The following is a 15,626-nucleotide window of genomic DNA, read 5'->3' on the forward strand; positions in this document are numbered from 1 at the left end:
ACCATGATTCTAGTCTTGTTTCAAGAAAAGCAGAACAAGGCATTTGTGTCGCTGACATCTTCCTCTCCAGGTTGGGTCAAACTGAGACGGGCCTTCGTGGGCGTGGGCGTTTTAATATCTAGAGTGTGTTTGAATAAATAGTTCAATTAATAACAAACTCATCGCGTATGAAATTATACTATAAACATTATGAAACTTTATAAAATAAGTTAGAAACAACATATTTGGTAAAATTTATCAGATAAATTATTAAGAGTAAAAAAGTTTGGTATAAATCAAATATATAAAGAGAAGATCTGTGTATGTTTAATTAGGAGGAAAGAAAAATAATGTATTTTTTTTATCGGAGAGAAAATAGAAGTAAAAAAGAGAGAGTAAAGTTTACTTCTAAAAGCAAAATTTATTTATTTTTTCTTTCACTTAGGGCCAGCAAACATATTTTTCTTTGGATTCAAACTCTATTCATTAATGAAAAAGCACACCGTAGTTATCACTTACCATAGCGCTAAATTAGCTAATAGTAAAAGATGTATAAATATTAATATTAAATAACTTTTTTTATAGGGTTTGAACCGCCTTATGCTTGAACCAACCCCACGATTTTAGTTTTCTTTCAATTCAAATTTTAATGTTCTCTTACCTCTCACCTTCTCTTTAATGTTCCAAACATATCATTGATGTAAACCTTAGAAGGAGGAGGTAAATAGGAAATGAATGAATAAGAGAAAGCATACTAATATGTGAGCACCTTTGAATATAAATGCCTTATTAACATTAATCTCTCTCTTTATATGTTTGTCTCTCGTTTATCTCTATCGCTTAAATACCTCAACTAAACTAACTCAAAGGAAGAAGTCAGATATAAGATTTAGTGTATATTTTTGACAAATCCTTGATGTAAAATTTGTGGTTGAAATTAATTTAACTATACATCTTAAATCATGTTTAATACTGCACTTCAAATTCAGTTCTAATCAATTTTCAAAGAAAAATGGCCCGTGCACCAACCCCTTGTTTGGGTTTGAAGCTTATGTGAAGTCGTTCTCTTAATATCCTCCAAGGTGACAATGCAAACATAACAGCTTGAAAAATCCTGCTATCCATCACGATCAATCAACGTCGCATATTACAACTACGCAAAAACTGCCGGTTGTTCTTGTTTAATTGTTAGCATTGACTACGAATTACGACAATTTGATAGCCATGTTATGAAAATACTGGATAGCTTTAAAGATGCATTAAGACCTTTTCTTATACGCATAAAGTTACTAGTCATATCAAAAAAATGCTAAAAGGTTTAGCCAGCCGACTTCTAGTTTAAGAAAGTGGCACATAATATTCAGTTGCGTTATTCAATGAATTCATGTTCATGTCAATAAAAGCATGGACCCCCCCCCAAAAAATATTATTAATTAACCCAATGAAAATTGAAAAAAATACTAAAATAAGAGGCCGAAACAGTGGTCGGGAATAGAGAATGAAAAAAAAATCATAAAGAATGCAGCAGGGAGCCCAAAAAGAAATGCAAATAACAAAAACAAAAGAAGATATTTTCCAACAGATTTTTACAAACAGTTGATCATCGATAGCGTTAAGATTTTGGAATCTCCTTAACTCAAACCAAACACGTCCTAATAACTTGAAGATCTTGGTCCTGAAACGCCTATGACGATCATAGTTCTGGTTCTGCAACAGAAACAAACACGGTTCAAAGTTGTTAATTAGATATAACCTGAGAAGAAAAAACAAGTTATACATAATAATATATAAGGTGTAAAGCAAACCTTACAGAAACCATTAGGTGCAAATGAAGCATCAAGAAGGTCTTCAAAACAGTAACCGGGTATTGTTTCGATCAAGTACTCAGAAATGCTGCTAGTTGAAACCGAACCAGTGTCACTAGCCACGTTGTCTTCAACCTTGCAAGAAGAATTACTTGCATTTTCTTCATTGGAAACTGATGATCTGGGTCTGTTCATTCTAGATCGAGCGTTGTTTCTTCCTTCAGAGCCATGGGTGCAATTGGTGGAGGACGCAGCAGGATCCAAAGAAGTACCAGAGAGCTTCACTCCGGTGAGAAGAAACCTGTTATGCTTCTGGGTATGCTCATTCGCCCTGTGGATAGGAACGTCACACTCCCTGCATAGCAATGCCCTGTCTTCTTGGCAAAATAGATATGCACGCCTCTCCTGTTAAATAAATAAAAATGGTTACTACTTAATTATATTACTGTGTCTTTTTTTCTTAAAATCAAGATTCAAGGGTATTATTCCCCGGGGACACACAAACTAATCTCTGGAAGTAGGAAGATTCATGTAAGAGATTGATTTCTTCTGACATGTTTTTTTCTTCTTATAAACACAGACTCGTGGGTAAGAGACTGAGATAGATGTTTCTTTTTATACATAGAGACTACTCAATGGATAGAATTTCCGATCACATGTTTAAGTACTAGTTACTGTTTTAACGTTGAATGATCTTTTGAGAGAACATGTAGATATTTGTTTGAGAAGGAAGTAGGAAGGAGTGAGTACGTACTTGGCAAATATCACAAAGAGGGAAGTCTTGGGAGGTGGGGTAATGGAGAGAGAAGCGTGGGTGTTTGGTTGCAAGCTTGTTGGCGTGGTGAATGGTGCGGTCACAACTATGGCAAAGAGCAGCTTCATCTGCAGAGCAGAAGACGGAGGCTTCCACTTTGTCACACACAGCACACTGGATCTTCATCTTTTTCTTCTTTTTTTTTTTCTCTCTTGTGCTTTGTTTGTTTGTGTGTTGTGGGCTTTTAATTAATGTTGTGAAGGGGGGGTATGAGTATAGGGACAAACAAATTATGGGCGACTTGGCTTTAGGGGTCCAGAGAGATCAAGGCTATTTAGTGATTTCTGACTCTGAGAAAACTCTGGACGATTGCCATATATGCATTTTTATCTTTCTTTGGTAGTACTATTAAATAGGGAGAGTGCAAGTTGCCTTTCACTCTCAGGCATGGTCTCCGTTATCTACTTCCTTTATTGATTCACGAGTTTTAATCTTCCCTTCCCTTTCTGTTTAAATAAATAATATCACTGTTGTAAATGATGCCCCTAAGCCAGAGAGAAAGATAGCTGGAGCAACTCTCAACTAGTAGTGCCACTGCCAGCTCTAATTTCCATCTTAGATTCCTTCCACGGGTCCATCTTTCATTCCATGCCGTGAATTGTTAATAATATAGATATAGATAGGAGAAATGCTAGTAACAATTTTTTAATAAGTTCAATTTTGTAGGCCTCACTTCACTTCCTATTTAACCGTCTTTTGTATTTTATAATCTCACCTTACAGTTCTACAGTGGTTAATTTTAAGTTTTCTTGGTTTCAAAGCATTTTTTTTTTTTTAGTTTTGGGAGGTTTCTCTGCGTATGAGATTAACTTTAATGATTATAATTTTTAATACTATATATAGATGTCTATATATATTGTTAAATACTTATTTAAGTTGTTGACACATTAAAGATGGATGTTTATGTAAACAGAGATAATTAATAGGGATTGTTAATTTCCTGTCCTCCCCTTTCTCTATGACTATATTGCTATTCAAAACTGTTTAATAACATCATCTTATATTGGTTAATTTTAAGTTTTCTTCCTTGATTTAAGGCCATTGTTTATTTCTTTTTTCCTTTTTTGGGAGGTTTCTCTTCATCGATCTTTAGCGTATGGGATTAATCCTAATTTAACATATTACATTTTTTTATGAGTATTTAACATATTACATACTACATAGACTTTCTTTCTCTATAGCTTGGATACATTACATGTACATGTACTCGTTAATTTTTAGTCAAATTTGCTTATCCCTTCAATCTTTCTTATTGGTGTTTCAAAATCATAAATAAGGGTTCCCACCAAAATCTTTACTCATAATTTAAGAATTTTTTTATTTTTTAAAGTGTCATTTTAGATTAAGGTAAGTTTGAATCTTAAGTATGTAATTATTTAAATGTTTTAAAAAATAATTTTATTGTGTATAGTAATCATTTGTCTTAACTAATATTTAGAAAATGTAGACGTAATTTTTTTAAAAGTAATTACCACTACTTTTATATTTTAAAAAATACAAGAAAAGTGTATTTTTAAGGATAAAGTCGTTACCTAACTTTTAAGGGTGAGAATCCTATTTTAATAACTTAAACACAAAACATTAACGTGTGTATATATATATAACGGCTTGTTTTCAAAATATTTCACAAAAGAAAAAAATATGATTGAGAGTTGAAAGAGAAGATTCACTAAAGATGATAGTCAAATTTTTCAATAAAGATTATTTATCTTTAAAACTTGTTAATACTTTTCACCAATATTATGCTGACATGAAAAAAATCATAATTGTTGTAGAATTGTAATGGAAGATCCGACCAACTTAATTGAGAATTAATCATTCAATTAGTTTGGTTAATATTTAAAATTTGTTTAATTTTGCAAGAAAATAGAATAAAATTGGTTTAAAATTATGCATAACTGGTTCAGATAGGTTCACAATAATTTTTTTAAAAATATTTTGATGATTGATATAATTATAACTTAATATTATGGTGATGATATCAATTATATTTATTTAATTTTTTATTATAATTTTTAATAAATATAATTGTGTGTTGTTAAACCTTTTTTTATTAAAAAAAATGTCATGACAACTTAATTTAATATTGAATATTATATATTACAAGTTATGATAAATAAAAATATTTACAATTAAAGTTTAATTTTCAATATTATAAAACTATGAATATTTATCTTATTTTATTATAATATTATTTGATATATTATATTAAATAATAATAATATTTAATTATTAGCTATTTAATCATGAATAAACCATTCAAACCATCTGATTTTAGAAATCTTTTCAATAATCGGCAATTGACTCCAATAAGGACACCGATTTAATACGCATAAGAGTGATTACTAGTTGACTAAGTGGGAGAAAGAGTGAGAAGTGCTTTCGAATCTTAAAATGATTTTTATAATCTTTTCTCATCTAATTATTAAGCTAACAAAGTGCATGAAAGCAATACTTTTTGTGGCGCGAATTCTGAAGGGTTTTGGTACCCAACATGAGTTTGGACATATAATATTGAGACACAACATTTACTCGTGCCACGTTATGTGTTTGTTGTAAAATTTGTTATTTGCAATGTAGTCCTTTTATTATTCTATATTTTATATTTTTTATGTCAGATTTTAAATTGAAAAGAAATAAACTTTCCCATCCGTTAATCTGAAGATCCTGGCTATATTTGACGAACCAAACCAATTCATATTTTGTGAATTGGACATCAGCATCAGTGGAAAGACCGAAAGAGCATACATCAAATTAAATATAAGATAAGACTTAAAAAACTAACCTAGACGATATTCAATACATTTAGACAGGTAACATAGTACACGATATAAAACTTAACCTGGCTAGATGTGGAAACTTACTTTTATCACCATTTTCAATTTCGGGCTAGCTGCAGAATTCATGAAGAAAATAACTAATAGTTAGAATAATTTTCTATAGGATATATTTGAGATTATGGATTTAACAGCTTTAAAGATTATTTGCTTCACATTAGGAGTTCAAAGTAATTGAATCTTCCTGGTTTCTTTTTTTCTACCTTCTACCATTCCTACTGGCTTAAACGTCTTTATTTAAGCAAACATAAAGTAGAGAGTAGAGAAAATGATTTTAATGTTTTCACTAAGAATTGAACAGAGCCGACAATTGAGTCTATAAGTACAATTGTCTTCATAAACTTGTTTTCCATGTGTAATACAGAACTTCAAGTGTCTATGCAAAAGTTCTTTTAGAAGGACACGAGGTCTGCACTTTGTAAAATCCCTAATCCTTTTCTTATTATACCTCCTCTAAAAATGAAGTGATTCATAATTCATGTGCTATATTTAATAGTAGTACTATTTAATTAGTCAATGTATACCATTATTCAGTGTTATTAAACTTGACCCATCCATATATCTACTCTGTCAGGATGCTAGGTTTTGGCTCATTAATTCAACCAATGGATTCCATTTAATATTTTGCGAAACTCATCTAATAACATACTCAACTCAGACCGGTTACTCAACTGATTCACATGTCAAATAAAACTTACAATATTTTCATATCATTGCATAGGTTATATGCTAGAAGTGTAGGTAGGATACTCGACTTTTGAAACTCAAACTACAGAAGTCATGTTAGATTGATTCATATACACTTACAACTTCCATATAGTTTATTTTTCTTCTAAAGATCACATAGGTCTTTACTAAAAAAGTAAATCGGATCGAGTTAGTTATATATATATATTTCTGTATAGGACTGTAGATGATCCAAATTCGGACTAAAATTGATATGGAACTGCCGAATGTGACTAATGTTGCATGAAATGCTTGCGAGTTTTTAGTTTGGAGAAGCATTTTCACATGCCTACAAGTCTGAAATTCAGTGCTCAATGCTCTACATTTCACCAGACAGGTTTAGGCTAGCTTTGCTAGCATATCCCATTTTGCGATCTCTAGGTGCATTTGATGTGAAAGAAGCCTGATATAAATTATCACTTCCCACAAAATGGCAGTAGAATTTTATAAAATATGAATATCTTCAGTTGGATGAGTTTTTGCAAATTTCTTCAACTTGCACTCGCCTAATAAAAGTCTTATTAATTATGAAATCCAAATTTGACAGACATATAGTTCAACCGATAATGGATTTGTTTTTCCAAAGTTTACACAATAATATGTCTAGAATCATATATTTGAAATCAGAAACGTATTAGAGCCTAAAAAATAATGATAAGAACAAGACAAGAGGAAAAAAATATACAAATAATATTGATAGAAAAAAAATGTGTCTCAAAATTTAATTTGTAAATTTCTTCTAATGTTAGTAAGTTTATTCCATTTGCAAAAATTAACAATGAATAGTCTTTAATTATTAAATAATTAAAAATAAATCAATACAGAAAAAAATAATAAAGTAATTTGATTCCAAATGCAATCAATTATTACCTTTAAAATTGAAAAAAAAAAGTCACACTTAAATATTTTGTCTAATAGGAAAAGAATACAATTGTTTCTAAAGACTATAAAAATGGAAATAAAATATTTGTTTCATTTTTTATATTCATAATAAATATTATAAAAGGAGAATAAATATTTTATTATAAAAATATACAAGAAAACTTAACTGTCATTATCTCTATAATACATATAAAAAACTAAGCTTAAAAAATTCGGGGGGGGGGGGGGGGGGGGGGGGGGGGGCATTACTCAATGTGAGTCCGTCCCTGTACACAATAAAATAATATTTCGGTGAGAAAAACATTTTTGGAATTGAAAGAAATATCAACGACGTGGGGAGTGAGAATAGTAACTCCCCTCAGGGCTTCGTAAGCCCAACAAAAAATATGATAGTATGTAAGAGGAGTGGTAGTAACTCATTCAACAATTAGTCATCAATAATTTTCATTTTATGGAGTATAATTTCATTTTTTGTTGTTGTTAAATTATTTGTTTATACTATTTTCAAGGAAAAATTATAATATACGCACTATTAAAAAATAAAAATCAAATTAACGAACGAACCATACATTTTTTTTTTTTGGTGAATTATAAGGAACAATAACGTATATAATGCATCATAGACAAAATTAAAGGAAGAAGATAATTAATTACCTATTAGGCTATTACATTTAATAGGAAAATAAAAATTACGTGTGTTCTAAATTAATGCATGGACTAATAATTCAAATATAACGTATCCTTTATTAACTAATATACACACAAAAAATGCATACAATAGTCTTACATTAAAATAATATTCGTAAATATAAAACTCTTTTAATTAATTTACACATTTAAAAAATTGAATAACTTAGTTAATAACATTAAATTTATTAATAATTTGTAATTTTTTTGCCAAAATTACCCTTAAGTTTATTGTGACTCATATTCTCTCTCTTTTCACTCAATTGCTTTCACACTTAATTAATTAATGTGTGTTAATCTTTTTATTCATTTCTTATAAGAGAGATAATGTATTTATATTTTAAATATAAAATTTATTGTAAAGTAATAAAAGGTATTTTAGTCAAAAAATAATTAATAAAAAAGACTGCTTAAAAAGAATCTTATTAAAAGTGACAAATAAAACTGAAAAAAAAATCTTGTATTTAGGGATCAAGAGAGTAATTTTTTAAAAAAAACATATTTTTAACTTCTTAATCAGAATAAGTATAAATTTATACTTATTGATTGGTTTTATAAAAAATTTATTGTGTTTGGATGAATATTAACATAGGACTGGTTTGTTTAAACCTAAAGAAACACTTTTTAAATAAGTATTTTAATAAGTAGATAAGATTTGCTTTTCAAAATAAACAAAAACCATTTTTTTAAGCAGAATCAGTTTAAACGAATACACTAATAAAACAAAAAATTTAAGCAAACTCACTCATAATTAATTTTTTTTTAAAATTGATTTGGACTAGGTTGATTTATATTTACATATTTTTATTATAAAATCAAATTAAAAATTTCTACTTAATATATTATTTTTTATCTAATACAAAAATTTATCCTTAATTATTTCAACTCATAATCGTATAATTTGTCCCATGTATAATGGCGACAAAAGGGAGTCGAAGTTCAGGAACTAAACATTATCATCAACAAAAATCTAAAAAGGGGATCACAGCAAAGCAAGACGACAAAACTGCCAAACTTGTTTGAACAAATTGATTAAGGGAACAAATCTAGTCATCGGTATTTCAACAAGTAAAGAACAATCACTCTCGATCGCATTTGTTTAATTAATAAATTTGTTTCTAGGGCATGACACATTGCGTGTTTATTTCTTGAGCATTAAAATATAAAATGCTCCACAAATTAAGGTGGCTAGATAGCTAGCTAAAGTAAGTATTTCATATCCATCAACGCCGATATTCCATTCTATTCTTAATTAGTACTTTCCTCATATCCATCCATAAATGTCTCTTGCCCTGTCATGCATGTTCTTCATGAGCAAGATATTATTAAAGAAACCAATTAATTAGGATCTTGATGGGTATGTGATATTAATATGGCATACCGGACCTGAAAGAAGCAAGGGAAAACGGATATGGTGATGGAGTTAAAAGAGTCTCTTCCGGACCAACAGAAGCCATAGTTGCACTTGCACTTGCACCACTACTATCTCTACTCTGGATTGAACCATTATTAATATTCACAAAACCCAGATTATTCTGCTGCTGATCAACAAGGCTCGTGGAACTTTCACCCTTACAATTATTATTATAGCTTTGGTCAGGACCTTGATCATATAGTAGTCCATTAAATACATGCCCTCCGATGTTCACAGATGTTTGATACGCTATTTCATAAACCGCATCATCCATAGAACGAACCTTCACGCACCGAAATATAGCCATCGAATTTGTAGCACCCGGAAATTTCAACTCTAATCCTGAAATTAACATTAACATATACATATATATCTATTTATTTATAGCTAGTGTCAACAAGATAACGACAGAAAATAAAAAGTGAAGTAATTCAGTAATTAAGTAAAATAACGCTTGAGCAGAAAGATACAGATATAACTAGACCTAATTCAGTAATAGCAGTAGTGTATGTATGTGTGTGTATATATATATATATATCCTTCAGGAGTTTGATATTTGTCAGACATAGAAAAGGATATAAGTACATATAGTTGAGAAAAAAAAAACCCGAAAAAGCTACAGCTCCTAGGGATGTAGAGTATATGGTTTCTAATTTTGGTTGTGTATAAAGAAATAGTAGCATACCTGAATATGGGTTGTGATTTTGAGGAATATGGCGTCTCCTAATATTATCCACAGGAGTCCAAGTGCTCTTGATATGGGTTTGGCAGTGAAAGCCTTTGTTTTTACAGCAAGTTCTGCACCTTGAGTATGAACATTCCTTCTTGGCTTGGTTCCCACAGTCATGGCACTTTGAACCCCTTGAACTTGATATGCCTTGTTGCGTCGCCCTTTGCATCTTATTTTCTCTAAAAGAACCCTTTCTGGCCCGGCTAGCGCTCCACCACTGCTTCTAGAGTACCTACTCCTACTGAAAGCAATAATATTCTTCTATTTCTCTTTGTTAAATAATTAGTTACCAAAGTTATTATTGTTATTTATATAATCCTGCACTTTGCTCGAGTTCTAAAATACAAGTACATTATGGCAGGAGAATCAATTCTAGCTAGGTTGAAGTAAAACCCACGTCACTGAACCACTAGGCAAACATACCAGAAAAAAACGTGTTAGAATAAGGAAAAGGGTCATGTCATGTCCTCACAACAAAATGAAGGTATAATTAATCACTTTAGTAAGTGAATCACTTTATATATAAATTTAAGCATGAATCTTCAACAGTACTTAGATGTCTTTGGTTAATTTTCATGTCTGAAATTTAAACTAACAATTATTATAGTAGTGTATTAGGCAGATATAAAGTTAGCGTGTCTAAAGTGCTTTTTTGTCATGTATTCTTGTCTAGAGAAAATATTAGTAATACATCTTTTGCTGTCAGTATTTTTATTAATATATTTTTTGGTAAAATAATAAGGAGTACGGGTAGATTTTTACCAAGAGTGAAAACACATACTTTAGTGTTAAGCTCTTTTCGATTTTATATTTTGCGCCATACCAACTACCTCTACGATGGTGCTAAGTTCATGTATGCATGGATGGTTCGTCTATCTTCTTTTTCGTGATTATCAGATGATTGTTAAAAAAATTATAATTTAGTGTCTTGGCATTAATTATCTGCATAGCTTTTTTGTGGAATGCCAAGTCTAATTGTTATTTATTTTGGGCCGCTGGACTACTATGTTTTGGACCATCTCAGAGGTTGGTTTGGACCTTGGATATCAACCTGGAAATGGAGTCCGCAACAAATTATATTAAATAAAAATATATATTTAAAAAATGGTTTAGTATGTTTCTAACATTTTTTTTATCCGTTTTTGCACACTTACTTGGTTACCTATTGCTGGTTTAGCCGTCTAGCCCTCAAAATATATTTGCCGGCGCATTGACCATAATATTAGCAAGTGAAAAATAAAGTCATATTTCAGAAACAGAAACCCTAATTTGAAGAAAACCAAAAAGTCAGTCGCTCCAAAATTTATTTACATAGCATATCTAGCAATATAAAAAAATAAAAATTATTTACATACAATATATCTTATGTATGATGCACACCTATTAGTTACTCAAAACAGTAAAACATGAAAACGGTCATCGCCCATAATATATATAGTAATGCTAACTTTTTAACGTTGAATTAGCTTATATGATGGTATATTTTTTTAACAAAAATTAAATTTTTATAGTCGACCTATACATTTGTCTATGCTAATGGTTTAATTTCCATATTAACGAAAACAATTCTAATGATTACTATTTTTTTTCTCGACTAGTAATTCTCCCTTTCTGCCTAACGATAATTAAGCTTGATTTTTTAGTTTTTAGAAAAGAATAATTTACTTTATCTTTTAAGAATATATTATTTGTTAGGATATTGTTTAAATTTATATGATGGTATCTTATTTTAGAATATTATATAAATTTAAAGATATTATATATTATGATTTGTTAAGATTAAAATGCTAGATTTATAAACAGAGCTTCTTAAATATGAGAAAAATACTGACAACAGTAAAGTTTATCTACATAATATATTTATTTCTTCTCTCTTTACAAATACATTTCCGCAACATCAACAACAATAAAATACCTTATCACGATGCTCAAGTACCTTTCGGTCTCATGTTTTGGTTGGAACAATTGTAGCATGTGGGAGTATCTTAAACCAGTGGGAATGAAGAAATTAAAGTAAGGCAATTTCAATTAAGTATTTGGCCAAATTTTATGCCTTTATCCCCAAATTTCAATGGAACTTTTTTTGGGAACAAGAAAAGAAAAAGTAAAGCCAATAGTAAAGTGGACATTCTATGTCTTTCATTGCATCTATGTATGAGGGTTGTTATAACATTCTTTTCTTTCACCTCTCACTTTGATCTTTTTTATTTCATTTCACCTATTTCATCACTTCACACTTATCATCATATTTATCGTTTTCTCTTTTATAGCATTTCTTTTTTCATCTTATAACTATGGGATTAACTATTTCATAAAGCAAGATTGAAGGCGGTTGATTGATGTCGTGTTCGTCAAAAAGCATATCTTGGACCGCATTACTAATGCCACATTGCTGCCCTGCGAAACATGAACATCGTTTGGGAACTGGCCGTGGGACTTTCCGTCCTTGAAATGGTCATATCATTCATTTTCATTTTCATTTTCATCTCACTCAACCTATATATATATATATTCATATTTTGCAGAAAATTCCATTAAAAATGTGTCCCGGAGATGCTACAGTTGTATATTACTAAGAAAAGCATGCCAGAAAGAGAAATACTTAATCATATTTTTATTGTTTTAAAGTGGTAGATAAAACGAAACAAATTCAGTTTCTTTTCCAAAATGAGATTAATATTTTTAAACCAATGAAGAAAAATAGAATAGTTTACAAAAAAGTACATGACATAAATGTCAATAATATCCAATTGACAAAACATTCTTTTATTAACTTTGAACTTTGAAGTACTCCTTAGTTCCTCTGACGGGGATATAGTGAAATCCAAATTGGCGGATTCAAGATTCTTCCAGTTATGAATCTAGACTGTCTCGGCAATCAGTTCCTTTGATTTATTCATATGTGAAGCAATCTGCTATACTAGTTGTTAGATATGTGTATTAATGCTAGCTGGCATACGTGGTTCAGTTCTTTTCCTTGCGAGACTCTATATGACCACATCCACAAATGAATTTGTAATCTGTGTATAAATACTGTCATAGGAGGTTAGGTTCTTGCCCTTGCCAGATTTGATCGTGAGCCACTTCCACAAATGAATTTTGGATTGGATCAACTAATCTGTTATTTGTTACTATCAGTGTATTAATACTGTAATAGGTTCCGTTATTGGTCTAGAATTAATTTTGGATTGGAGCCTCGAGACACACATCACGTGAAGGTTTATTATCATCAGCTTCCTAATAATGCTGCATCAATCATAGGTTAATTAAGCCGCAGTACTCAATCTTACAATGCAAATATGTGTGGTTTGCTCGTACGTTGGATATATTCTAATCAAACATGATGGGATGTCTTTTTAAAAACTATATTTTTTAGGCTATCAAAATACTGTTTTTGAAGGCAGGCTATCAAAATACAGTACATAAAGTTTGTAACTCGTTTCGTTTTAAATAGAATGAGAAAAATGTGCTTGAAGTTTGAGATTTTGGTCACGGCAACAAAATACAGTACATAAAATTGGGCTTATTGTTTTGAAAAATATACATATTTAGGCCTTTAAAACGATACTAATTCGCTTGCACAGTTTTATACATACCTCCCTTTCTACTAACTAACCTCCCTTCTGTATTTTTTTTTTTCAGAAATACCCGTTGTATAAATGTACCCCTACAACTACAACACAACAATTTGAAGAAACCAAGTTACCATATGCTAAATGCTTCTGAGAAGTTCTCCTGCAAACCCACCGCCCCTCCAAACTGAATGCTATTAAGGTAGATTATAAAGGGTATCCACTCATACAAATACAAGATACGAACATCGTACATGTACAGAGCGCTATATGAATCCTCTACCCCAATAACCTAAAGCTATACACATGATCAAGAAACACAATTGCCATATTCTGATATACCCACCCTTGCATTTTCTAATTAGCACCACACTATAATATACCATCCAGCAAGTCAATAAATTTGTGCACGACACAACCTCCCCAATACTCATAAACTGTTCCTGCATACCCCCCAAAAACCTTTCTGTCGTTGTGGGCACAGCAAAGGGTACTTTCTAAATATACTTAATTTCCGCATAGAAGAAAAAAGGTGAGAAGCGGGAAGAGCATGGACACCTAACCCCTCAACATGTCCCACAAGTCTACCATTTTGACCAACCACGCCTCTTCAGATTGTTGTAGGGAGGTACGTTTATATTAATTACATCGAGGGTATTTTTAGAAAATGCATGCAAAAGGGTGGTAAGTTAGTAAGGAAGGGAGGTATATCAATTGTCTTTAATAGAAAAAGGTTCGAGTATCCAAAAATGTGTTAAAGCTTAGCTTCAAAACAAAAGATTTTAATAAGTGTTTTCCTATTTTCAATTGACTTTTAATCTAGTTTATAAATTTTTAAGTTAAATCAAATCTAAGTGTTAAAAATAAAATGGAGGAAAATGAGAGAAAACTAAAAAAAATGTTTATTTTAAATTATTAACGATCTTAATTTTAAATGAATTAAAAGACTCAAGTGAACTATAAATATAAGATAAAAAATTAAAATAAATTTTTTAAAAGATAAAAAATCAAATTAAACCAAAAAATATGATAAAGGATTAAAATAATTTTTAAAAAATAAAAAATCAAACAGCAAAAAAATAAGATTAAGAATTGTCATTTAATCTTATTGATATCTGTTATCCAGAAAATATGAATCCAAGCAAAATTTTAATTGATTTGATAATAGGTATTTTTTTTTAGTACTTTGTAGGGAGGTCCAACCTAGAGGTGACAAGCATATTGTATTTTTTTTCTTTGTAATCCATATTGTTGGTATATCTAATCCACACTATTTGAACCTAAGCAAATTTCAATTTTTTTGTTATAAAATGTGATATTTTTGCTTCATACTTTGTAGATAGGTCCAACCTAAAGAGGTAGTGGACATATTGTGGAGGCCGGCCATGACATAAAGTAAGTAAATTAGCATTCTCTTACTTTTGGTCTCCTAAAAAGTCATTTAATATTAATATATTGTATAATTTTTGTTTTTTTTTTTCACTTTAAAAATTATTACTTTGAAACCCAATAAAATAAAATCATTTTAATTAATAGAGATATACGATATCAAAGGTCCCTCAAAATTCAATTCTCATCATAATCGGGTCTAAGTGGTGATGATTGTTGAACTTGTTGATTGATTTATGTATATGATGGTAGATGTGTACATTCTATGCATGAGTTCACAATTGTTACTGTAAGTCTGTGATTGAGCTGACATGTAAGTTTGGATTATTGAGAAGTCGTCAACCTGGTGCCAAAAGGGTTAGTGGAGGCTAATGCTGTTATTAAACTTGTGCTAACACGTACATGAATGGTCGTGGACACGGGTACGTATTAATTAACAGAAAAAAAGATTGGAAAAATGTGACCTACCTGCCAGAGTGCTGAGAAACAGTTTAAGTATTAAATAATCCTAACACAGAAATTGAATATTAGTTAGTACCATTGTCTAGATCAACAACAACTGGTCAACATTCATCATTTGTAAGGCCTTTGAAGTGGGGTATAGCATAGTATAAATTATTGCTCGAATGCCCTACAATAAGAGGATCTTAGCTAAGATAAAGAAGGCGATCGAATTCCGTGGAAACCCATTATTGGTAAGGGGTTATTTATTATCATGTTCTCAACGAATTCATATAGACTACAGTCAAGCACGGGTTTTGCAATTTTCTTTCTCAAATAAAATCAGTGTG

At 30.5% G+C, this 15,626-nt stretch overlaps 2 protein-coding genes across 3 annotated transcripts; both read right to left on the reverse strand.

Annotated features, from left to right (window-relative positions):
- Nucleotides 1–1,277: 1,277 nt before the first annotated feature.
- Nucleotides 1,278–2,979, reverse strand: LOC114408044 (B-box zinc finger protein 20-like). 2 transcript variants are annotated; one of them, XM_028371169.1, is made up of 3 exons: nt 2,539–2,979; nt 1,785–2,189; nt 1,278–1,686 (listed from the first exon to the last, which is right to left on the reverse strand). In XM_028371169.1, the coding sequence occupies exons 1-3, from the start codon at nt 2,722–2,724 to the stop codon at nt 1,318–1,320; spliced, it is 960 nt and encodes a 319-aa protein (XP_028226970.1). In that variant the 5' UTR covers nt 2,725–2,979; the 3' UTR covers nt 1,278–1,317. The 2 variants fall into 2 exon arrangements, with proteins under 2 accessions (XP_028226970.1, XP_028226971.1); XM_028371170.1 differs by having other exon boundaries at nt 1,577–1,686; nt 1,790–2,189.
- Nucleotides 2,980–8,725: 5,746 nt separating this feature from the next.
- LOC114408045 (protein SHI RELATED SEQUENCE 3-like) lies at nt 8,726–10,102 on the reverse strand. Its single transcript, XM_028371171.1, has 2 exons — nt 9,830–10,102; nt 8,726–9,486 (listed from the first exon to the last, which is right to left on the reverse strand). Exons 1-2 carry the CDS (start codon nt 10,041–10,043, stop codon nt 9,098–9,100), a joined length of 603 nt encoding a protein of 200 aa, XP_028226972.1. The 5' UTR covers nt 10,044–10,102; the 3' UTR covers nt 8,726–9,097.
- Between the last annotated feature and the right edge of the window lie 5,524 nt (nt 10,103–15,626).

This window comes from Glycine soja, chromosome 4, assembly GCF_004193775.1.
Source record: "Glycine soja cultivar W05 chromosome 4, ASM419377v2, whole genome shotgun sequence".
NCBI lineage: Eukaryota > Viridiplantae > Streptophyta > Magnoliopsida > Fabales > Fabaceae > Glycine > Glycine soja.